Raw genomic sequence first — 23,260 nt, 5'->3', positions numbered from 1 at the left:
GACAGTGGGGAGGGGCATGATTTCACTCATAGTTCACCCCAGAATTCGCCTCAGATCTATCGGATGCCAAAAAATGACCAGAGAGCAGAGATTATGATAAAGTCAACTTTCAAATAGCCACCGAGGGGTTTGTGAACGTGGCTTGGGTTTCGTGGATTTTGCTTCCCCAGCATCCACTCCACCCCTTCCCCTGCAAGGTTGCCTTGGATTGACCACACGCTCACTTCCTGGTGAGAGCTAGTTAGTGGACGGGTCCCTTGCCCCAGGGACGGGTTTGGGGATGGACAGTAAATCAGGTTGAAGGCATTTTGTTTCATTGTTGGGGGCATATAGACCTCTGTCTGTCTTTATGGATGGTGTTCTGGGTGGATGTGAGGACTGTTGCAGCTATGCTTCCACCCACGAGGGCACCTGCAGACCCAAGAAGTGCAGGTAAATGGAGCTGGAGTCCTGATCAACCTGTGCCTGAAATCCAATCCACTACGGGACTCCCCACTTATATGAGCCAATCATGTGTTTTTGTTTAAATCGTGCGCGCGCGCGTGTGTGTGTGTGTGTGTGTGTGTGTGTGTGTAAACTTGGTACTTATGGAAGAGAGACTGTTTCATGATGTAACTGCTGCTGGACTCATGAGCTAGATTCAGGCCAGAACAAAGATTGCTTACTACAAACCCCCATAGAGACAGATCATAACTGCTGTTCATTCTGACATAAATCAGCACCCCTTCCCTGCCTCTCACGAAGTGCTGGTTCCCGGGACAGGCTGCTGTCCTGACCTGGTCACGCATGTAAAGCGATGCCCCATACCTGGTAGCATTACATACTAGTACTTGTGACTATCTGTTCCTCGCCCAGGGATCCACTTCATCTTGCTAAATTCAGGGCATATACTCATATATGCATTTTTCTGGAGAGCAGGTCTGGCGCTTCCACCATATTTTAAAGGGGTGCATCTCCCCCAAATGCTATGGGCTCTCCAGCTGTACAGAGTCTGGGGTCTTCAGCACTGGCTAGTATGCCTACCTTCCCAGGTCCCTTATCTGCTTCCGGCCCCTGCGGACGCATGTCCTGTCTTTGTCACCCTGTAGCTTCCGGCTATAGCACAGGGGTCAAGTGGGAGGCTGAAGCCAATGTCATTGAAGCTTTTCCATCTGTCATGTGCCCTGAACCCTTGGCCACTCCCTATGGAGGCCCTGAGGATGTAAGAGGTGACCTTGGGCACAGTCCCAGGGACCCTCTGCCCCACCCCACCCAGCAGCAGCTGGGCCCCTGCCCCCGCTCGCACCTGGAAGTACTGGTTCTCCTGCACCAGGCTCTCATTGGACAGAATCTTGTTGATGGTGATTCGCTTGCTGCTCATCCCGCCCAAGCCTGTGGGGATCAGAGGACAGGGGACAGTTTAGCCTCAGGTATGCCAGCTTCTGGGCTGACTGCAGGGGCGGGGGAGATGGGGCTGGGAACGGGCTGGGACACAGGAGGGCAATCCTGGGAGAAACGAGGCCCCTCTGCCTGGGGACGGCAGCACACACTCCTTTCCCAGGGCTGGGGGGGTTGGGGGCGCGGGGGGAGAGCAGGGCATATGCCCTAGGCCAGCGAGCGGGTGGCAGGTGCCTTGCTCTCTCTCTGGCCAGAGGGTGGGGTGGCACAGTGAGCCACCTGAGTCTTCCACCTGGAGCCTGCTTCTGAGGATAAGCAGCCCTCCAGGGTGAGGATGGCAGGAGCAAGATGCCCAGAGGTGTCACCCCCCTGTTTTCCAGACCTGCCTCACGCTCGGCCTCTGCCCTGCTCTGTGCCGGCATCTGCCTCCTATCCTACTACGTGGTTCATGTGGTTCCTGCCCTGATGAGTAACACCTGGTGCTCATTGAGCACCTACTGTGTGCACGCATGCGTCCAGATGTTTTGCACGGATTACCGCAGTAATCTTCCCACATTTCCATGAGCTGCACTGAAAGATGAGGAAACTGAGGCACAGAGAAGTTCCATGGCTTGGCCAAGGTCTCAAAGCTAGTGGCACATCCTGGGAAGAGTCTCTGGTACATTGTACTTCCCAGCCTGTAGCTTGTCAGGGCAGACAGACTGGGGCTCTCACCCTATACCCGAGCTGTATTTGTACAAAGATAATGGTTTTTAGGTCCTATGGATAGCTTTGGAGGCATGTTTAATGTAGAAAGAAGCCTCCAGAAAGTCAAGACTCATGCCTGCCAACCCCGGATAAACAAGTTCCCCGGGGAAGGATTAAAAAGGACAGAAGTCTGAAACGGGCACTGCCTGTCCCAGCCACAGTCACTGCCAGGAACCTTGCCCTTGCACGCGGAGGGCAGCAACGTGTGTAAGTGTCAGCCCGCCTAAGGGAGGAGACTTTGGAAGTAGGTGGACTGGAGAGCCCAACCTGCAAGCGACCAAAAGTAATTTAAGAAAAGCGTCAGAGACTGCCATGGCCCGTCGGACCCGGCTCACTCTCTCCGCCTGACCCGCTGTCCGCCTTCCCATGATTCATTTACGAGCAAACCTCACCCCCGCCCACGCCTGGCCCAGTTCTGTGTGGCTGTCTCAAGGACGCAGGTAAGTCCCACTCTGGGACTGACAGTGGTGGTGTCTGGCTGTAGAGCAGGCCTACTGACTCCCCCTTTCCTTCCTGCCCCTCAAACGCAGGGTGTAAATGTCTCTCTGTCTCCCTTTCTAAAACACAAGCTCCTCGAAGGCAGATCGTACATCAGTTTTGAACCGTTTCAGTTGCCTCTGGGTCTGGTGCCATTTAAAGTTACTCCAGGTCCCGGAGGAGCCCTTGGCGCGGATACACTAAGGAGCAGCGGGCAGCTCGCGGTCCAGGATGCTTCCCACCGCGGGGGCAGCCTGGAGCCGACCAGACGCCCACGGAGCTGGATGCTCAGGGACAGGAGGGCAACCCCAGGTGAAATCTCCCCCATCACCCTGAGAATATAACCCGGTCATCAGCCCCATCCTCCCCAGGGTCTCTCTGGGGGTTCAGCCCCCGCCCCCTGCCCGGGCCCCGTGGGCACTCACCTTTAAACATGATGGCCTCGCCATGGCCTTCCTTCTGCTTCTCTCGGAAGAGCTTGTAGCAGGCCGAGGTGCTGGCCATGAGCATCCGGAATTGCTGCAGGGGGGACAGTGTCAGCGGAGGGGAAGTGGCCGCGGAGCCTGAGGGGGCCCTGCCCTGAGGACCCAGGGCCCTGTCTGCGTTTGTCTCAAGTGTCCCCACGCCCAGTGGCCGCCGCGTGGCTCAGGCTGCCTGGCGGGGTTTACTCATGTCAGCGGAATACTTCCCACTCTTCCTGCCATAGAAATCCCTCCAGGGAGTCAACGCTCAGAGTCCGGGTGGCCTTGGACATAGGGAAGAGCTTCTTCAAGTGGCCAAGAGGCCAGGCCATTTGCACACGATTGCCAGGGTATGAAGTTGCAGCCTTTCCTTTTACTTCAGGGAGTGAGAGAACCTCTTTCCAGAGCCCCAGGCCCCTACTCATGCTCTCTGGGGCATTACAGCCAAGGCAGTGGCCACTAGCCTGTGTGGCGACTGGACATCTGAACTGTGCCTAGTCTGAATTGAGATGTTAAGAGGAAAACACACACCAGATTTGAAAGACTTATGCAAAAAAGAATGCAAAATCTATCATTGATAACATGCTGAAATGCTAATATTTTGGAAATATTGGGTTAAAAATTTAGCTCAGTGGCTGAGCATCGACCTGTGAACCAGAAAGTCACGGTTCCATTCCAGGTCAGGGCACATGCCCAGGTTGCAGGCTCAATCCCCAGTAGAGGGTGTGCAGGAGGCAGATGATCAATGATTCTCATCATTGATGTTTCTATCTCTCTCCCTGTCCCTTCCTCTCTGAAATCAATAAAAAGATATTTTAAAAAAATTTAGCTGCTACACCGACAACATACAAACCACCTTTGGCCTAATTCCTTCTTCCACTTCCTCTAGATCCCACCCTCTGCTGACAAGTACCTGGGTTTTCCACTGTCCTATTCACTCCAGCCTCAGGATCCAGCTCACCTTTGTGCCCGGGATGGGGATGAAGGTCATGAACTCGTCCACGTGGCCCACGGTCAGCCAGTCTGAATACAGCTCCACGGGCGCCTGCACCTGCTGGGCCTGCAGGAATTCCCTCACGATCTTGGTCATCCTCCGACCACCGGACCTGGGGCAGGGTTGGGGAGGAGGCAGCGTTTTAGAAGGTTGCCCACTATGCCTGACTCACCAGGAGGCCTGCAGCCTCTGGAACCCAGCCTGAACCCAGGCTGGCATCAGCAGAGCAGTCATGGGACGGAGCCTGCGCTGCAGGGCTGAGAGAACCTGGCGCAGGCAGGGAGGTGTTTGAGCCGAAGGGGAGAGAAGGGAGCATTCGCTGCAGCTAGAGCCTGTGCAAAGGGCCTGGAGCCCAGCCTTCAGCCCCAGCTTCTGTGCTCAGGGGTCCCGCCTGGACTGCTGGAGGGGCTAGGGCACAGGCATGGCTCCAAAATCTGCTCTAGCCTTTGTGCCTCTTTGCTACATTAACTTAACTCATTTTTAATCTATTCAAGTGACACCTCCTTCCCACCCTTCCTCCAGGAAGCCCTTCCTGATTTCCAGACCCCTTGAGGTCTTCAATCTCCCCATTACCCTTAGAATACAACAGAAGGTCCTTATGGTAGACAACAAATTCCTCTCTGGCCTGGCCCCTGCCTGGTTCTCCTTCCTCATGTCCCCTTTCCCCTCCTTGCTCTGTTTGCTCCAGCTACCTGCTAAGCTTGTTACCACTCAAGGCTTTGCCCTTGCTGTTCCTTCTATTTGGAATGTTCTTTCCCTCTGATCTCCCCATGGCTGCCTCTTTTTCATCATCCAGCCCTCGTTTTCAAGTTACTTTCTCAAACCCACAAATGCTAAAGTACCCTTGCCCCATCGCTCTATATCATATAACCTTACTTTATCTTCTTCATTGTACTTATTAGCACCCAGAGGTAACTTATTTATTTTCTTGTTTCCATGTTTATGTTCTGTACTTCCTCATCCCTAAAAAAACTCCCCGAGAGCTGGGACTTTGTTTGGCTCACTGCTGTGTCCCCAGAGCCTAGAACCGTGGCCGGCAAAACGCGGCTCACGAGCCACAAAATACCACGTGCAGGCACGCACGTACAGTGCGATTGAAACTTCGTGGCCCATGCGCAGAAGTCGGTATTTTGTGGAAGGGCCGGTATTTTGTGGAAGAGCCACACTCAAGGGGCCAAAGAGCCGCATGTGGCTCGCGAGCCGCGGTTTGCCGAGCCGCAGTTTGCCTATCAGTGGCCTAGAAGAATGCCTGGTCACTGAGAAGGCTCTCAATAAATATTTGTCTCTACAAGCCCTCTCTGAACTCCCATGGGGTTCAGACACCCCCTCCTTGGGTTCCTCGGGCTCCCTAACACCCCTTATATCACCGTACACCCCCCTTGTTTCGTGCCTGTTCAATCACCAGTTCTTTGAAGGCAAGGGCTGGGCTTCCTGTTTGGAGCCTGATGCTTGACACAGGGCTTGGCACTTGGCTGGGGCCTGGGAAATACCTGTTGAATGGAGCAGGGCTACTGAGTGGAGGGAGAAGGACAGAAAAGTGGGCAAATGGTCACTGACATGCCAGTGGCCTCCCCTGAGAAGGTAGGGCATCCCATGTGGCTGAGGGGCTTGGTGCACGAATCCTGGCTGGTCCCCTGTGTGCAGGTTCCTGGCAGCCCTTTTGTGAAGTGAGGACCCACAGTACTTGCTACCTCCCCAGCAACTGCCCTGACCAGGGGGAGGCTCTGCCTTTTCATTGACTGGGGGGTAAGGGGGGCGGCACCTGGGGACGGAAGGAGGGTGTTGTGGACCAGCCATGGAGCCAGGGACTCGGGCTCTGGGGCAGGGCCATGCCGTCTTATGACTCTTTTGAGTATGTTCATTGGTTGGTGCTCCCACTCCTCTCTTTCAGGATTCCTTCTCCGGACTCCTTCATCCCCTTCCTACATGGCCTATACTCTCACTATAGACTAGAGCCTCCCCTTTTGGGAAGATAGCTTTTTATTTAGTTTTACATTTGGTCCTAATTGATGCTGAGATGTAATGGCTAACTTGGTTTTCTTTCCATAAATGTCTGTATCTCATCAGAGAGTCCTGGGAGGGGTTAGTTCTCTGTCATTTGCTCCATGTACGAGCAACCCGGTCCCCTCCTAAAGAGACGGAGTAACCTCCCACCCTGCCCCCCAGCCCACCCTGGCTTCTCTTACAGAGGAAAGCTGCTCCCGATGAGGATCCGGCCCAGGGGGTATGTCTTGCCATTCACGGTCACTGGGGGACTGACCTCCAGGTTCCCAAAGGAATCGAGGCTGGTGACAGGCTCAAAGAGGGGCTCCCGGGCCACGTAGCCGAAATCTGGGCCCTAGGCAGGGACACACACCCATCATTAGTGTCCTGCAGCCAACGTAGTCACCTTCTGATGATCATGCCTTGACCACTTAGGGTCTGGCATTGTGGGCACGTAGCCTCTGGGTGGGGGTCACCCATGGTCTTCTTATTCCCACCAAAGAGTAGAGCCTGGCGGGGAGGTTGAGTTTGTGAGCATGTTGGTGTGAGTGTGGGCATGAACGTGAGCATATAAGTGTGTGTGATTGTATGTGTGTGTGTGTGTGTGTGTGTGTGTGTGTGTGTGTGTGTGAATACGCACACATGTATCTGAGTTTCTGCATGTGCCTCTACTAGTATTTCCCAAACACAGAGGTACATCAGTGATTTCAGGATTAGTCCTCATTTTGTGCTATGGATGTCCCTGCTCATCTCTTCAGTTCTCCAACCCTCAGTTTCCCCATCTGTCAAAGAGGTGCTGGATCAGGTGACCTGCGACAAGGCGGTAGATTATTTTATTGCTTCCAGAGACTTGCTCCCCCCTTCTTAGTAAGAGGCTTTTGCATCCTGAGCTATTGCCGTGTGACTTCCCGTTTCTCCCTGTAGAAGGGATATACTTCCCTGCCCAGTATCAGACTTGGTCATATGCCTATTCTGGCCAATGAAATGTGAGCAGAAGTGCCGCATGCCAGTTCAGAGCCAAAGCCATAAGATCCACTGCGTATGCCTGTCAACTCTCTCCCATCCTCCTGCTAGAAGAACGGCATTACTCAGACTTGGGCTGCTCCTGCAGCCTGGGCTCTAGAATGAGGAAGGGACAGGGAAGCAGAGCTGCAGACCACCAACCAGCAACCAACACGAGTGTAAGCAGGACATGGGCCTTTGCTGTTGTCAAGCATTGAAATTTGGGGGTTGTTTGTTACTGCATCCTTACCTAGTGAAAGCTGACTGATACAAGCAGGAATGGCAGATAGGTGACCCATGATATTCCAACTTATCCCCAAACAACCATATTTGTTCATTGAGCCCAGATGTAGCCTCAGAATCCTTCTTAGCACAGAGCTCTGGAATTGGCATAACCCCAGTGGTCCCCAGCTGATATAACCTTGGTGACCACTTGAATTTTATGGTTCCTTTTATGATATTTTTGGTTAAAAAAAAAATAGGGGTCTTGCTTGGGAACTTGCACTGGGGCTGGGATGAAGCTTGTCTGACAGAAATCCTTGTAATAAGAAAAGTGAAGTGGGAAGATGTGTGGCTTATCCTGGCCCAGCTGAGAGGCTCCGGGGACAGCTGTGGCGGGTGGGATGGCTGGCTGAAGCTTAGCGCTTTCTCGCCTGGGAGCCCAGATGGCAAGGTGCGGTTTGCCGGAGGCTGGGGCAGCTGGGGCTTTACAGCGTCACATAGGCGGGCGGGCACTCGGCACAGAGCCGGGCTTGGCACAGGCCTCCGGGAACAATGCAGCCCAGGGCTGTGGAGGCAGGCAGTTAGCGCTGAAGGCAGGTGGTGGCGCAGGGACCGTGAGAGGAGCGTCTGGGAGGCCTCGGTTCTCAGGCCTGCGGCGGGCCGGTTTGACTCTGCCCCTCCCAGTGCTGGAGGGAATGGACAGTCCTCACTGAGGACCGTATCCAGGGCTGTGGAACGACAAACATGATGACAGCTAGTGACGGGCAGTGTTATCAGGTTCAGCAGGATGCCTCAGAGAATGCCTTCGATCTTCACAACAAGCCTGTGAGATGGATACGGTTTCCATCCCCATTTTACAGATGAGCAAGCTGAGGCTTCAGGCCACTCCTAAAGAGATTGAGTTGCTTGCCCGAAGCCACACTGCTGCGAAGGGGTAGAACCGGGACTCAAGGCCAGTCTGCCTGACATTCCAGAGCTTTGCACTCACACCAGCGGCTTCCCCATCTCCTGTGACGAGGGGGATTCGCGAGTGAAGGTTCACAAGGGGTTGGCTCTGAGTAGCCCTGATGTCTTGGGGAGGGTATTAAAGGGGAGTGAAAATGGGGGGGGGGGTCAGATTGCTTAAAAAATAACAAATGCAGCCGGACCGGTGTGGCTCAGTGGTTGAGCGTTGAACCATGAACCAAGAGTTTGATTCTCGGTCAGGGCACATGCCCGGGTTGTGGGCTTGATCCCCAGTGAGGGGTCTGCAGGAGGCAGCCGATCAATGATGTTTCTCTCATTGATGTTTCTGTATCTCTATCCCTCTCCCTTCCTCTCTCTCTAAAAATAAATAAAAACATTAAAAAACCAAAAACAAAAAACACACATGAACTGAAAACCACAGCTTTAATGAGCTGTGAAGTTGGAACCAGGATTTTTGACAGTTGCTTAACTATAATTTTCCTCTTGGAAACCTATTTTGCTGTAAGTTGGGGGTGGGGCAGTGGCAGAAGCCAGGGCCCCTGACCTGCCTTTGTGACACACAGTTCCTGTTTCTCATCTAACAGAAAGCTCTCCATTTGTTGGAAATGCATCAGTTACCAGAGCAGGAAAGGCCCTTAGAGATCACTGTTCCAACTGACCCATTTCACAGATGGGAAAAAGGAGGCTCTGGGCAACAGACTAATTTGTCAAGGGTGCCCAAGGTCTCCTGACCACTCCGTCCTGTCAGAGTCCCCAGGACTGCGCCCCACCCCGTCCCAGGGGGGCCCTCAGCATCTCACCAGGAGCTGCTTCACTGGGAACTCCTTCAGGTTTCCGTCTCGGGGGGAGTCCAGCACCACGGGGAAGCCTTTGTGGGGGGCCTCGATGTAGCCAAACTCGATTTCATCCTGCGGGGACACCACGGGGAGCCATCAGATGAGTCAGAGCACCACCAGTGAGTACCAGCCAGCACTCCCAATCCTCTTTCTGACCGCAAGTGACGGCTCTGGTTCTGTTCCTACGCATCCTTCCACGGGCGGGCTCTGGGCATCCCAGGCATGTGTGTGTTCATATCAACCCCGTTTTATAAAACACCACTGGCAGCATCCTGTCTACATCCTCCTGCAGGGAACACCTTAACTCGGAGCTCATTCTGTATTTCCAGTTGGCTTCTTCCTCGCTGCTGTACAGTCCTCCACGGGAAGGCTGTCCTGTCCTGTGTGTCCCTCCCCGCCCCCCGTGGAGGGACATTTGGGGTGTTTTACAGGCTTTTGCTGCCTAGGCTGCAGTGAACTGCCTTATACATGTATGTCTCTGAGCACGCGTGCATGTGTGAGCTGATGGCAGAATTCCCACGCGTGGCGCGGCGGGGTGCCAGGATGTTGACGTTAAGCCAACTCTTCTTGCCCAAGCCCTGGGCCATGCCCTCCCCAGCCCGGCTCCTCACCTGGATCCAGCGGTCGCCCCTGTTTATGTACTGGAAGCAGACCTTCAGCTCGCAGTTGGTTTTCTCGACCAGGTTCTTCACCTCTTTCAGGAACAGGTAATTGTCCTTCATGCTGAGACGTTTAGGGACAGGGGAAGGCCAGGAGAAAGCGTGAGGAGGGACGAGGGCCGGGCCACTGAGCTGGCAAGAGCAGCTGGCACCTGGAGGCTGTGCCAGGCAGCTGAGGCCACATCTGTGTTCAGTCACCTTTGCACAGGCCGCTGGACTCAAGGGCCAAGCAAACGCCCACATGCGGTGTTTGCCAAGGTCATGAACAAATAAAACGAGGAGGGGGACTCTCACCCCCACCTGTCTCTGACTCCCCCGGATTCCGAGGCGGAGCCCTGCTTAGCACGGAGGCAGGGGATGGGCCCGGACCTCAGGTCCTTGGGTGTGGCCAGCACCCACCTGCAGGCACTTCGCTCCCCTGCTTCTCATCTCGCTGCGGCTGTCTAGCACATAATAGGTGCTCAATAAAAGCACTGCTGAATGAATGAGATGAATATCCCTTGCATAGAAGGTTCCCAACTTCACAGTATGGGCCAAGAGTAAGAAAATAAATGGTAACTGTTATTTTTAGAGCGAGAACTCTAACTCTGTGCCAGGACCTTGGATGGATACTTTGCTCCGTCTCATTTAATCCTCAGAGATTCGGTGACGTTAGCCTTTCAGAGAAATGGAGGCTCAGAGAGGCCAAGTGAGTTTTGCAGAGTCACATATCTGAACCCGGGTCTCTCTGCCCCGAAGCCCCGGCGATAACCACTCTACCACACTGCCCGTCTGCACCGGGGCCACTGCTTACCAGCACACATACACGGACACGGGAGGCAGGATGTTGGGGGTCATGATCCACGGAGCAATCCGGAACACCACGGTGTCCGTGAAGATGGGCGTCAGCGGAATCTCCTGGGTGTGGGAGAGAAGCGGAGGGGTGCTTGTCACTCCTGCCTTCCCAAGTGGGGGACACTGATAACAATAGTACATTTATTGAGCACTTACTGTGTGCCAGGCCCCGTGGTGGTTTTACACGCACTGACTCATTTCTGCCTCACCCCCCGTGGGGAGATACACTGTAAGCCTTGTTTTCCAGATGGGGAAACTGAGTCACAGACCTCGGAGTCACAGACCTCTTAGGTAGCTGCCCAAGGGCACATGGTTAGTAAGTGGTAGAGGCTGGCTTGAAACCCAGGTTGTCTGATGGCTGAGCGCACACTCCTGACCACGCTCTGATCTTGCCCCACCAACGTTCTCTTCCAGGAGCCGGCCCACAGGCTCCCGCCCAGGCTGCCCTTTGAGTCTCTGCGGTGCCCGCTGGAGGGGCCAGTCTGAGACGCTGGTGGCCAGGCCCCCTCCCCACCTGTGCTGTTAGCTGTGCCTTTTCTGCCTCCTCTTTTCCTGCGGACCTGAGGGTGCTTGTGAATGAGTTCTTACAAGTTCCAGGGCTCAGAGCCATCCCAGGAAGTAGGAGCTTTTGTCGGAAACCAAGGCCCAGGGAGTCCGTTCACCTGCCAGGGGTCTCATGGGCCTGAACCTGGGCAGTCTGACTCCAGAGCCTGTTCTGGTCAATGTAAGCTGGACCCAGCCTCACCGGAACGTGAATGGTGGGGGCATCTAGATCTCCAAGCCTGGACTCCCCCTTGGTGCCTTGAGGGGAGTGGAGCATAGTGAGGGAGAGCAGGGGCGGGGGGGGGGGGCAGGGGATCCTGGGCTTGGCCCTCGGGAAGGAGCCCCGCCTGGCGCCCAGGGGCAGCCCTGCACGGGGGAGGCCTGGAGCCCTCACCTCGCTCATATACTCCAGCAGGCTGACGTGGATGGAGACCAGGCCCGGGAAGCCCTCGTCGGGGAACCGCAGGCCTTCCACGAAGAACAGCAGCTCCGCCGAGCCGCCTGTGTACTTGACCACGTGGTAGAGCTTCTGCCGGCCCAGGATGTGGATGTAACGCTGGCCGAAGAACGGGTCTGGAGGGAGAAGGACCAATGTCGGACCCTCGCCCACCGGGAAGAGGTCAGCGGGGCGGGGTCGCTGATGGGGGACAAGAGGGCAGAGGAACTTGTCCTCCAGGTGAAGAGAGAAAAAGCAGAAGCAGAGAAGCCACCAGAGGGGCCGTGGCCTGGTCACTGTCCCGGCGCTGCCGTGTGCCAGCGTGTGGCCCTGAACCAGACGACCTCTCTGGCTTCGGGCTTCCTTGTCTGAAAAGGAGCAAACACTGATCACGGTTCGATTCCCTGTCAGGCCATAGGCCTGGGTGGCGGGCTCCATCCCCATGTGGGTGTGCAGGAGGCAGCTGATCAATGATTCTCTCTCATCACTGATGTTTCTATCTCTCTCTCCCTCTCCCTTCCTCTCTGAAATCAATAAAATATATTTAAAAAAAGAAAAATGAAAGGAGCCGACTTTCCCAGGAATGGTGCTCATGGATGACGGCAGAGGACGGCTGAGCAGCCAGTGCCGCCGAGAAAGCGATCATTCTCCCTGTTTTACCGACGAGGAGACGGAGCCTCAGAAAGGAGACACGGCTGGTGCGAGGTCACATAGCCAGTAAGTGGCTGAGCTGGGACTCAAAGTCACATCCAATTCCGAACCCCAAGCTCCCTTCCCCGTTACAGAATAAAACACAGTGTGCCCATGTGCACCCCAATCCCCCTCCAGGTACTCTTGGAGGGGAACTTTCTGCGTGAAGATCCTTGCGTGGGCCCCTGGCTGTACATCTCCGTGGCTGGGAGGACAGGCAGGTGTGTCCAGCTGCTCTGAACCCTCCCAGGGTTCACAGCGCTGCTCCTCTGCTTGGAACAGCCGTCTCCCTCCTTTCAGGCCTTGATTTGTGTCACTTTTTAAAAAAAATTTGTGTCACTTCTGAGAATTGTGCCCGGGTCCCTCAGAGACCAAGCCAGGGGCTCTGTTTGGGGCCTCCGCAGCCCCGTCCTTCCCCATCCCAGCCTTTCCGAATGGCGATGACCTCCGTGCTCACTGTTGGCCCCGAGAGGCTGTCACTTTGTGGGGGCAGAGACGGGTGCAGCCGGTCTGGCTCGCGGTTTAATAAATGTCCACTGAACCGATGGCTCCCGTACCGCTCCCCGAAGGAGGATTTTTGGGCCAATTCAGGCGCCTGTATTGACTCATTCCTCTGTGGCCAGCATGGGCAAGGGCTTGGGGGCAAGGACCCAGCATCTCTGTTGAAGAGCAGCGCTCAGCTGATGGTGAGACAGAGCAGAGGTGGGAAGCGTCACAACAGAGCTGTGGGGGAGCGATCCCATGGGGTTACTGGGGCGGGGAGGGCAGGGGAAGGAGGCAGGATGGGAAGAAGCTTTTGAGCAGAGGGGGGGCAGCTTTGAGATGTCCTTTGGGGTGGCAGAGGTGGGGTGCAGTGAGGAGAGGGCTACTTGCATTGGCGAAGCCATGGGCGTAGGACCCTATGCGGTTCCAGAAGGAGTTTCCTTATGCCCCGCAGAGCTGGAAGGGCAGAATCAGACTCAGCTTAGCGCCATGGTCAACATGGCTGGTGACCAGTCGCCCAAGGGTTAGAACATGTAACCAGAACAGTCCTGGCACAAATAGGGTGGTTGATTAGAACTTGCAAAATGAAGGAAAGAACCACTGCAGTCCAGGCTTCGAATAGCTCCTCACAGAGGACAGTGTGTTCCACTGGACCCTGGTCAGACAGGGCGGACGTAGGTTTACAGTTGTCCATATGGAAAATAATACAATAATCCATAAATAATAACACAAGAATAAACTCGGTGTTTCGAGTATTCACACAACTTTAAACCTACTTTCCCCCCAGCCTGTATACCTCCCTGAGGGCGGTCGCCTGAGTGGTTATGGCTTCCACAGTCTGAGAGACCTGGGTTCAAATGCCACGCTGGCTTTATAAGCTGTGAAACCTCAGGGAATTCACTTACCCGCCCCTCCCCTCAGTTCACTCATCTGTTAAATGGAAGATAACAATACCTGTGCCATAGGGTCACTGCCAGATAAAATGACACAGCATCCGTACCTTCGTTAAACTTAGTAACCATGGGTAACCACCGGTAACACAACTGGGACCTGTTGCTATCGCTACTATGAGAACTGCGCGTGAGCCAGCACACCCCTTACTGCAACGCTCATGACCTGTTCGCCTGGCTGGTGTAGCTCAGTGGTTGAGCGCTGACCTATGAATCAGGGGGGCATGGTTCCATTCCCAGTCAGGTCAGATGCCTGGGTTGCGGGCTTGATCCCCGGTGGGGAGGCATGCAGGAGGCAGCCGGTCAACGATTCTCTCTCATCATTGATGTTTCTATCTCTTTCTCCCCCTCTCCCTTCCTCCCTGAAAAAAAAAATCATGACCTTTTCATCAAATGGCTCGTGAACAACAGAAGGCAAAGAAATAATATCTTCCATCACCTCCCCTTGGATGGGCCCAGGAATGAGGCATATAGACTCAGGCACTGAATGTTCCAAGGAACTCATCCCAGCCCCACGCAGAAGGTGAAGTCCTCCTCATTAAGTAAGGACAGCCTGTGCCCTGTTTCCCAATCTGCATAACTAAAAACATTCCCCCCTGGGCACACAGGCTGGTCCATGCCCACACACCCAGGCTGCACTTGAACCAGTAGATGCTCAGGGGGAGAGATCTCAGGCCTAGAAGGTGACTTGTCTTTGCAGAAAACGCCAAAGCTGTGGTGGGGGAGGGGCTCCACCAGGGCTTGTGGAGGGCAGGGACCTGGCCAGGGGAGCTGGGTCAGCTGGAGGGACATGATCTTGCCCATCTGCGTGCAGTTTTCTCCCTCTCCTGGCCGGCGATCTCTATGTGTCTCTCTTTCTGGTGGATTGGGCCAGCTCTGGGCAGATCAGTTCCTCGGTGGGAACAATCCAGCCACTGTCCCGAGGAGCCTCCTTCCCTTGTCCCCCGTCCCCAGCTGGGTGCAGGCCGGCCTGGGCATGGCTGGCTCTCCCTGCAGGAACCAACAATGCCCCTTTATGGAGCGGCCACATGCCTGGAGCCGGGTCGGCCGGCCACCCTGACCTCTCCTTAGCCCCAGGCATTGGTATGATTTGGCACAACCCTTCTGGTCACTTTGGCGATATTCCACCTCCCAAGGAGACTCCTCAGTGTGACAGTGTGAGCCACTGTCCTGCTGTGCCCGGGACTGAGGGGATTCCTGGGGTGAGGGATTTTCAGTGCTAAACCTAGGAAGGTCCTGGGCAAACAGACGCCCTGGTCTCTGTATCCTTGATAGAAAGAGGTCAGGCCCAATTCTGAGACCCTGGAGCCGAAGCTGAGGCTGGATCTTCCTAACAGCATTCGAGACTTCTAATGATTATTAACACTCATCATCATAATTCCAACAAAAGCCACAAGTGCCATCTAGAGAGAGCGCTCCATGGACCAGCTACTGTGCCGAGTGCCTGATGCTCACTCCTCTTGAATCCCCATCACCAGTGGCTCAGCCTCTTGTTGTCCCCAAATCATATCACAGATGAGGCACACGAGGTCTGGATTTGTTAGACTTGCTTAGATTTAGGATTTGAATCTCCTGTGCTCCAGAGCCCCCTCTTGGGGTCCCTAGCCTCCAGTCCAGCCCCCTGCCTGATGGGGAACTCAAGAAGTTAAATATTTTTCGTTTTAGTTATAGAGTTACTAGGCTTGGTAACTGGTGTGTGTAGGAGCTATTGTTCCAGGGCCTGGAGTGTATGACTGGACCTGCCCTGACTTCAAGAGACCCGCAAGCAATCCAACCTTCGTGCCCCGGGAGGGTTGCAAGCAACCAAGACGGTATCGGAGCCGTGTGCTCCAGGAAGAGTGTCCCTGCCCAGGATGCGGATGAAGATCGCCCTCTAGCCTGGCTGATGTGGCTCAGAGGTTGAGTGCCAACCTATGAACTAGGAGGTCACGGTTCAATTTCTGGTCAGGGCACATGCCCAGGTTGTAGGCCCGATCCCTAGTAAGGGGCGTGTAGGAGGCTGCTGATCAATGATTATCTCTCATCATTGATGTTTCTCTCTCTCTCTCCCTCTCCCTTCCTCTCTGAAATCAATAATATCTATCTATCTACCTATAAAGAATCACCATCTGATTAAACTTTTCCCCCTGAATTCCAAACTCTTTATCTACACTTTTTTCCTCCTTTAAAAAGGGTGGCCTTGAGATGAGATGTAAGATGATTTTTTTAGGGCACATAACCCACCATCTTCTCAGATCTCTGGCCGTCTGAATACAGCTCCCATAAAGATCCAACCCTTCTCTCTGCTTACTGGACCTGGTAGTGACAGGTCGTGGGTGACACATGACATTCCTGTAACACAGCACCCTCTTACCCACAGGTGTACCTGGATCTTGACGCCACCCCAAAACGTTTGCACAGAAGAAAAGGAAACTGCCACAGAATGGCCATTTTCCATCCTGTTCTTTCGTGTGACCCTGAGCAGTCATCCAGGACGGAACATTTTGTGGGAAACGGACTATTCTGGGCTCATCGCTGTCTGTCTCTGTAACCCTCCCCCCAACCCCCACCCCTGCAGGACGCCGGCCCAGATGACACAGACTGGGGACCGGCGTCCAAGCATTCAAAGCGCTTGCCTAGTGATTCCTCTCCGTCTTGTCTGCTCAGGACCCATCTCGGGTGGCGAGGGCGGGGGAGGGATGTGATTCAGGGCCAGACCTCAATCCACTCCCATCAGTAAAAAGAGCCCTTTGGGTAACATCCAGGCGTCACAATTCAATGCCATGGTCAAGACACCCAGGTGAAGGTCCTGCCTGTACCCCTCCAGCCCCTGCCCACAGCCCCATCCCCCGGGGCAACCCTGGCCTGTGGCAACCCTGGCCTGGCCGGGGTAAACATCAATATCTCTGGCCCCCTGGGGCTGCAGAGCCGGCCTGACTCTGGGGACATTCCACCCTGTATGAGGTCATTGCTCAAGCCCAGGGTGGATGACTGGCTTCAGGTGGCAGCTGTCCATTGCTGTCCTGGCCAAATCACTCCCTGAGGTAGGGTCCAGAGAACCCCGTGCCCAACTCCTCCAGGTGAGAGCCCTGGCTGCAGTGGGCTTGTCCAGCGGTGGGCCCCAGAGCTGGGCCAGAGATCCCACGTCTCCAGGCAGCTGGGCACGCAGGGGAAGCCCCACCCTGCATCCATGGCAAACTGCAAAGTTCACTGTTTTGCTGAGAGAGCGTTTTAACACATAAATCAGATCTTGACAGTCCCTTGCTTAAAACCCTCTAATGGCTTCCCACTGCCCTCAGAGGAAATGCTGGGCCTTCTCTGCATGCCCTGGCTCCTGCCCAGTTCGCTGACCTTGATTCCAACACATCTCCTCGCTCTGGTCTTCCGTCTGCTCCCCCAGGCTGGTTCCCCCCTCTGCGCCTTGTCCGTACTGTTCCCTGTGCTTGGAACACTCTCCCCTCAGCTCATAAAGGGCTGGTTCATTCCACTGTTGGTCTGGGTCTCAGCTCAGTCACCTGCTCAGGCTAGCGGTACCTGACCCCTACCCTGCGCACTCTCTATCACGTGGTCTGTGTCATTTCCTCCAATCACGCTAGTTCCTATGTCTCCCTCACTGGACTGTCACCTCCCCAGGGCGGGCAGCGTGTGATTGCAGCGTTCACTGTGGGGACCCCAGTGCTGGGAACAGCACCTGCACTGAGGGCGCTCAACGCGCACTTACAGAAAGAATGGGTCAGAGCAGGGCGCTCTGTGGGGGGAGCACGTGCCCTACACTGTGGGGCCCAGGGTGCCTGACACAGACAAGAGGAGCAAGGGGTCAGCACCCTCAGGGTGCCCCCAGCAGCACCAGGGGCTCTTTAAAAGTCAGAGGCATGCCTGACGGGCGTGCCTCAGTGGTTGAGCATCAATCTAGGAACCAGGAGGTCATGGTTCGATTCCTGGTCAGGGTACGTGCCCCGTCTGTGGGCTCGATCCCCAGTGTGGGGTGTGCAGGAGGCAGCCAGTCAATGATTCTCTTTCATCACTGATGTTTCCATTCTTTCTCCTGCTCCCTACCTCTCTGAAAGCAATAATAAAATTATATATATATATATATATATATATATATATATATATATGTATATATATATGTATATATATAAAAGTTGGGAGGCAGTGCTCAGCTCCAGGAAGTCTGAGATGGGCAAAACACACCAGGGGTGGGGGGGGGGGAGCGGGTACCTGCTTCAGGTATCATGGAGGTGACATGACCCCGGAAAAGGACCTCCAAAGGCCTTCCTCCCTTGGTTCATGGGGAAGAAGGGCCTCTGGTTCTACCTAAACCTGCGGCACGACCACCTCCTTTGAAGAGGGGAGATCTGGCCCAGGGGGCCTCCTGACTTCCCAGGACAACCATGACCATTACTAGTAATGCAACTGAGTAATCGTTTCAGTCCCTAAGAGGCCCAGGTGCTTACTAAGAGGCCAGGGGCTCTCTGCAGCACCTGCCCCTGTGGGGGCCATCACTGCCTAGGGGAGGCCTGGGAGCCTTCGAGGGCAGAGCTGGGTCCCCGGGGCGGGGGGAGGGGGCAGCTCGGTGAGCGCTGAATGGCTCAGGACCTCGAGGGCTGGGCTGGGGCCACTCACTCTCCACGTAGAACACGCCCACTCTGTCCGAGTCCGCCATGGAAATGTAGAGGACGATCTCGTATCCCGCGGGGAGGCGGTCGGGGCCTTTGGTCCGCAGGATCATCTGCGACATGTCCTTGAGGTCTGACGGGTGGACACAGGAGGAGGTTAGAATGAAGACACTTGGGGCTGCAGTGCTGGCTTCCAAAGGGCTGTCGTTACTGTTATAATCAGGATGGAGAAAACCCCACACGTGTGTATTATGGAAACTATAGAAAAGCATAAAAACCGGCTGTCGTCTCTAATTCCAGTCGACCCATAACCTTTGGGGAATTTCCTTCCAGTCTTTTTTCTATGTATGTGAATCTTCTTTATAAAACACAGTTCCAATTGGACTGTAGTAATAGCTTTGTCTTCTGTTTTTAGCGAGAGTGGATGTTTGAGTCCTCCACCCCCAGGAGACCCTGGTCACTCCTGCCGCACCCTCCGCCCAGCACAGGATGTAGCAGGAGGGCTTCCATTGCTCCTCCCTGCCCCCAACCCCACGTGTGGGTCCTGCCGGTACCGTTCTTGCTGTAGACTTTGTTGTCCTTGCAGTCCTCCTTGGACAACCAGGGTACTTCCCGGTCACAGTTCACCAGCAGGATGGCTCCCTGGCCCTCGGGGCCCCAGGTCCAGGACGCCTGCAGTGGCAGGGAGAGAGGTCAGTTCCCTGCTCTGTACCTTCTGGCAGACAGTCCCAGCCCAGACCTCACAGGACTCCGGAGAGACGGCCCCAGAGAAGAATAAAGAGCAGCCACCCCCCATCGGGGCAGCTGTGACCTGGCAAACTTGAATCCGACGTCTGGTGCCCAGAGACGTCCGTGTAAGCACCGACGGAAAGTTCAGGAGGCGGACGGATGGTGGCAGAAAGACAGACTGGAAGGCTCTGAGGCACTCCTGAGCCTCATGTCGGGTGGGCCTGTGCCCCGAGAGGGGTGGGGCAGGGAGATGGAGGGCAGCCAGAGAAAGGGGCAGGCAGGCCTTCTGCGACAGGCTCTGAAGTGCCCAGGGGGCTCAGGGGAAGACGCCTGGATGGACAGACGCCCAGTGCTTCCAACGGGCCCTGCAAGGCGATCCACTTTCTATCCAGCAGCCAGATGGTTTAGAAGGAACTCCACCCCGATCAGGCTGCTTTCCTGCTTCCACCCAGGTCAGGGGCTCCCTGTTGACTCAGGATAAAGTCACTGTGGCCTGCAAGGCCTTGAGCGACCTGCCACCTCTCCATCTGTGCCCCTCACCTTCCTTCTCGCCCACTCTGCTCCCCAAAGACACCAAGCTCTCAGCCTTCCCTGCACTGGTCCCTCTGCCTGGAATGCTGTCCCGTCTCCCTTCACCTCGCCAGTGCCACTCCTCCTCCCCGTCACAGCAAGATGGTCCCACTTCCCCGGAAAGCCTTTACGGTTCTCCATCCAGAGCAGCCTCCCTGGGTTTACACTTAAGACACTGTACATGCCCTTCTGGGGTGGATTTAGGACAGTTGTGATGAAACAGCCACCACATCCTTTATTTAATGTGGGTCTCCCTCACCCCCTTCCACTGGCCTGTGGGCTCCCTGAGGGCAGGAGCTATGTCCCCAGGGCCTGACCCAGCCCTGGAATGTAAAATATGCCCAACAAATATTTATGAAATGATAAATGAAATATGAAACCTCACTGGACCTCATGGAGAAAGTCTGGTAAGTTCAGGCCCACAGGGACTGCGTGCCTTCACCAAGGCTGCTGTCCTCGGGCCAGGCTGGAGGCCTCACAGGCCTCCGGGGAGTCTAGTGTCACCTCTTGGCCACCGACACAGAGGCTGAGTGAGTGAGGCTGCCTCGGCTGCCTTGGGAAGGCAGAGCCCTGCTGAGGAGCCTGGGAGAAGGGTTCCCCAATAGGCTTGAGCCGCCCCCCGCTAGCAACAAGCAGGGAACCTGGGGCCAGCAGCTAGTCCCTAGTCTCCTCGTGGGGGTATTCAGTTAACTTTTTAAAGTATCCACCTATGTATCATTTCAACCAGGCTTTAGATTGTTGTGGAAAATCATGAGAGGATGTAACAGAGAAAAACCGATGGAGCTTAAAAAAACTGGGTTGAGGCAAAAGTACGGAACGGAATGGGGTCAAGAACACAGTGCCATTTGCACAAGTTAAAAATACACGCACGCCAGCCAGCTGACCGGTTTTGCCAGAATCATAAGAACAGAAAGGGACACAGTAAAGCCATTAGAATGGTCCTTTGTGGGAGAGCAGAACAGGAAGAAAAGAGAATGAATGATGGATGAATGAATAAATAAGTAAACAGGAGAGGGGTTGTGCGTGCAGCATTAAACTTGAACTGAGGGTTAATGCAGCCTTCTGCTCCTGGCGGTCTCTCCTGCTCAGATTGGGGGAAAAAAAAATAATAATAAGAGCAAATACTTTGGTGGCACTTCCTCTGTGGCAGGACATTTAATGTTTCCAACAACTCTCTGACCTGGGCTCCCCATCCTGTGGGCGGGGAAAGTGAGCCTGTTCCCACAGGAGTGCGGCTGCTCTGTGGGTCTGTCGCGGCGTGCGGTGGGTCTGTCGCGGCGTGCGGTGGGTCTGTCGCGGCGTGCGGTGGGTCTGTCGCGGCGTGCGGTGGGTCTCTCACGGTGTGCTGTGTGTTTGTGGGGTGTTCGGTGTGTCTCTCATGGTGTGGGGTGTGTCTCTCACGGTGTGCTGTGTGTTTGTGGGGTGTGCGGTGGGTCTGTCGCGGTGTGGGGTGTGTCTCTCACGGTGTGCTGTGTGTTTGTGGGGTGTTCGGTGTCTCTCATGGTGTGTGGTGTGTCTGTCACGGTGTGTGGTGTGTCGGGGAGCCTGTCTCGGGCCCCAGTCTCCTCCTCGGAGACTGAGAGCTGCCTGTGCTTCCTGGGAGGACAGGCTGCTTTAGGACCCAGCCTGGGGCTCTGCCCCGGAAGCCCCCCGTGAGTCTGCCCTGGCAGCGAGGTACCTTTTTTGGGTTGTTCTTCTCGACCACGCCGTCCCGGTCTGCATCCACATCCAGGGAGAGCTCTGGGGACAGACACACGGGTGAGCTGCGGAGCTGCCAGGCAGGGTGGGGCAGGGAGGGGCAGGGTGGGGCAGGGAGGGGCAGGGACAGTGGGATGAGGGTGTAGCTCACCATCTGCTTGGTCCTTGGAAGGAGAGGGCCTTGCTGTGGTCATCTCATCCAACCCCCTGCCTCACACCCCCTGCCTGCTTACGGCTCGGAGAGGTGCAGGCAGCGAGGTCTGGACCTCCCACCAGTCAACTCTGGGTGGTGGGTGGGGTGAGCCTTACTGCACGGATCTGGGAGCCTCGGTCCGGGGAGGCCAGATCCTGCCCAGGGTTACACAGTGGCACTAGCGGCACTGGGGCACCCACTGCGGTTGTCTGATTTGAAGTTCTTATTTTGAAACCTGTCACAGGATTCTCGCACTGCCTTTCCCAGCCTGGCCAGGGCATGTGTGCACAGGTGTGTTTGAGCGTGTGTATCTCTCCCAGAATTCTTAGTGGCCCAGATCCCACCTTCACGAACCGAGGGCTTCAGTTGGGGAGGGAAACTGGGTCTCTGACCCTCTCAGTCTGAGGGTGCTCGAGAGGCCAGGCTGTGAGACAGAGGATCCCGGGAGAGGTCCCTGTTTCTCCTTTCTCCTGGGGACCTGTGTGAGGACAGGCTTCATGGAACCTGTGCAGGGCAGTGACATGAACCCAAGATGCAGCATCAGACAGTGCTGGGTTTGAACTCCGGTTCTCTGCTTATAAGCTGTGTGACTTTGGCCAGATTAAACAGCCTCTCTGGTCCCCGGTTTCTTTACCTGCAGAATGGGGCCCTTTCCAGCCAGAGGAGTTGCACTAATTGCAATAGTAGGCACCACAGACATTTTGAGTCGGACACTTTTGTGTGGAGGGGTTGTTCTGTGCACGGGGGATGTTTAGCAGTCTCCCTGGCCTCTGGGCCCTGGGTGTCAGTGACAGCCCCCAGCGTGACAACCAGAATGTCTTCAGCTATTGCTGAATGTCCCTGCGAAGCAAAATGCATTATAGACTAGCAGGGCGGGGCAGGGGAATTGTTGGGAAGGTGATGGGAGCATCACACAGAACGAGATGAGCCGGATCCAGGCCCGGGAACTGCCCAGAGGGCTCAGCCTCACGCTGGGCATGACTTGGACTGCGATGGGAGTTGGGTGGGAATGAATGGATTCCTGGTGAGTCCCCTTGGCAGGCATGCTCTCTCCCTGGACTGGGTGGGGCGGAGGGTCCTGGCTCAGGAAGGGACTGATGTCAGCCCTCCTCCGGTGGCTCACCCCGAGTCTGGGGATTATGTTCACGTCTTCCCTTTGCTCACAGTTCGATTCCCTCCTACCCTCGAACAGGGCTTTTCTGGGGGGAGAGGAGGCCGCGGGAGGGGCGGCTTTAACGGCACCTGGTCCTTGGGGAGGGGCACTCCAGTGCCCCCAGTCGGCAGCCCTCCTGTTCCTTAGATACTGTAAGGCAGTTATATTCCCTCCTGGCCCCATTCCCTCAGTAGGTCACTGGTGAGCATCTGGGTCCCGAGCCCTAGGGGTGGGCCATTGGGGCACAGGGCCTGCTCTCAAGGAGTCCCCGTCCTATGGGATGCACAGTGTTGTTCCCATTTTAGAGGTGAGCAAACCCAGACTCAGAGGCGTCCCCTGCCAGAAATCTGGGAGGCTGGGGCAGGCTAAGGACTTTAGGGAGAAAGCGGGGAAGCCAGAACCACCCGCTGCTGATCGAGAGGCTGCAGGCTCAGGTGGAGGAACTCTATTGATTTTGGCTCCGGACCTTCAGGAACTTTCCAGCTGGACGCACCCCACGGATACTCCTCCCTTGGAACCGGCCGCAGACCCGCCTCCCGAAGGAGTCGCTCTCTTTGCTTTTGAAGATAATAATCTCTCAGGTGTACAGTTCCCTCTGGCAGCGGCAGGCACTTCCCATGCAGGCTCTCCCTTCGAGCCCGCCCACACAGATGAGGAAA

The 23,260-nt window shown here is 55.4% G+C and overlaps 1 protein-coding gene across 2 annotated transcripts in view; it reads right to left on the bottom strand.

Annotated features, from left to right (window-relative positions):
* Positions 1-23,260, bottom strand: part of PADI2 (peptidyl arginine deiminase 2) — a 54,584-nt gene that overhangs the window by 12,944 nt on the left and 18,380 nt on the right. For both annotated transcript variants that reach the window (XM_081088308.1, XM_081088307.1), the window contains exons 4-14: positions 21,236-21,297; positions 18,813-18,930; positions 18,266-18,391; positions 11,496-11,674; positions 10,518-10,621; positions 9,677-9,788; positions 9,030-9,137; positions 6,243-6,394; positions 4,024-4,168; positions 3,027-3,120; positions 1,286-1,371 (exon numbers count right to left, since the gene is read on the bottom strand). In XM_081088308.1, coding sequence (XP_080944434.1) covers positions 1,286-1,371; positions 3,027-3,120; positions 4,024-4,168; positions 6,243-6,394; positions 9,030-9,137; positions 9,677-9,788; positions 10,518-10,621; positions 11,496-11,674; positions 18,266-18,391; positions 18,813-18,930; positions 21,236-21,297 — 1,286 coding nt within the window. The remainder of the gene's footprint in view (positions 1-1,285; positions 1,372-3,026; positions 3,121-4,023; positions 4,169-6,242; positions 6,395-9,029; positions 9,138-9,676; positions 9,789-10,517; positions 10,622-11,495; positions 11,675-18,265; positions 18,392-18,812; positions 18,931-21,235; positions 21,298-23,260) is intronic.

Source organism: Myotis nattereri (assembly GCF_964212035.1).
Source record: "Myotis nattereri genome assembly, chromosome: 3".
Lineage (NCBI taxonomy): Eukaryota > Metazoa > Chordata > Mammalia > Chiroptera > Vespertilionidae > Myotis > Myotis nattereri.
Note: the sequence above shows the minus strand (reverse complement) of the source record. Positions and strands in the feature narration are given on the sequence as shown.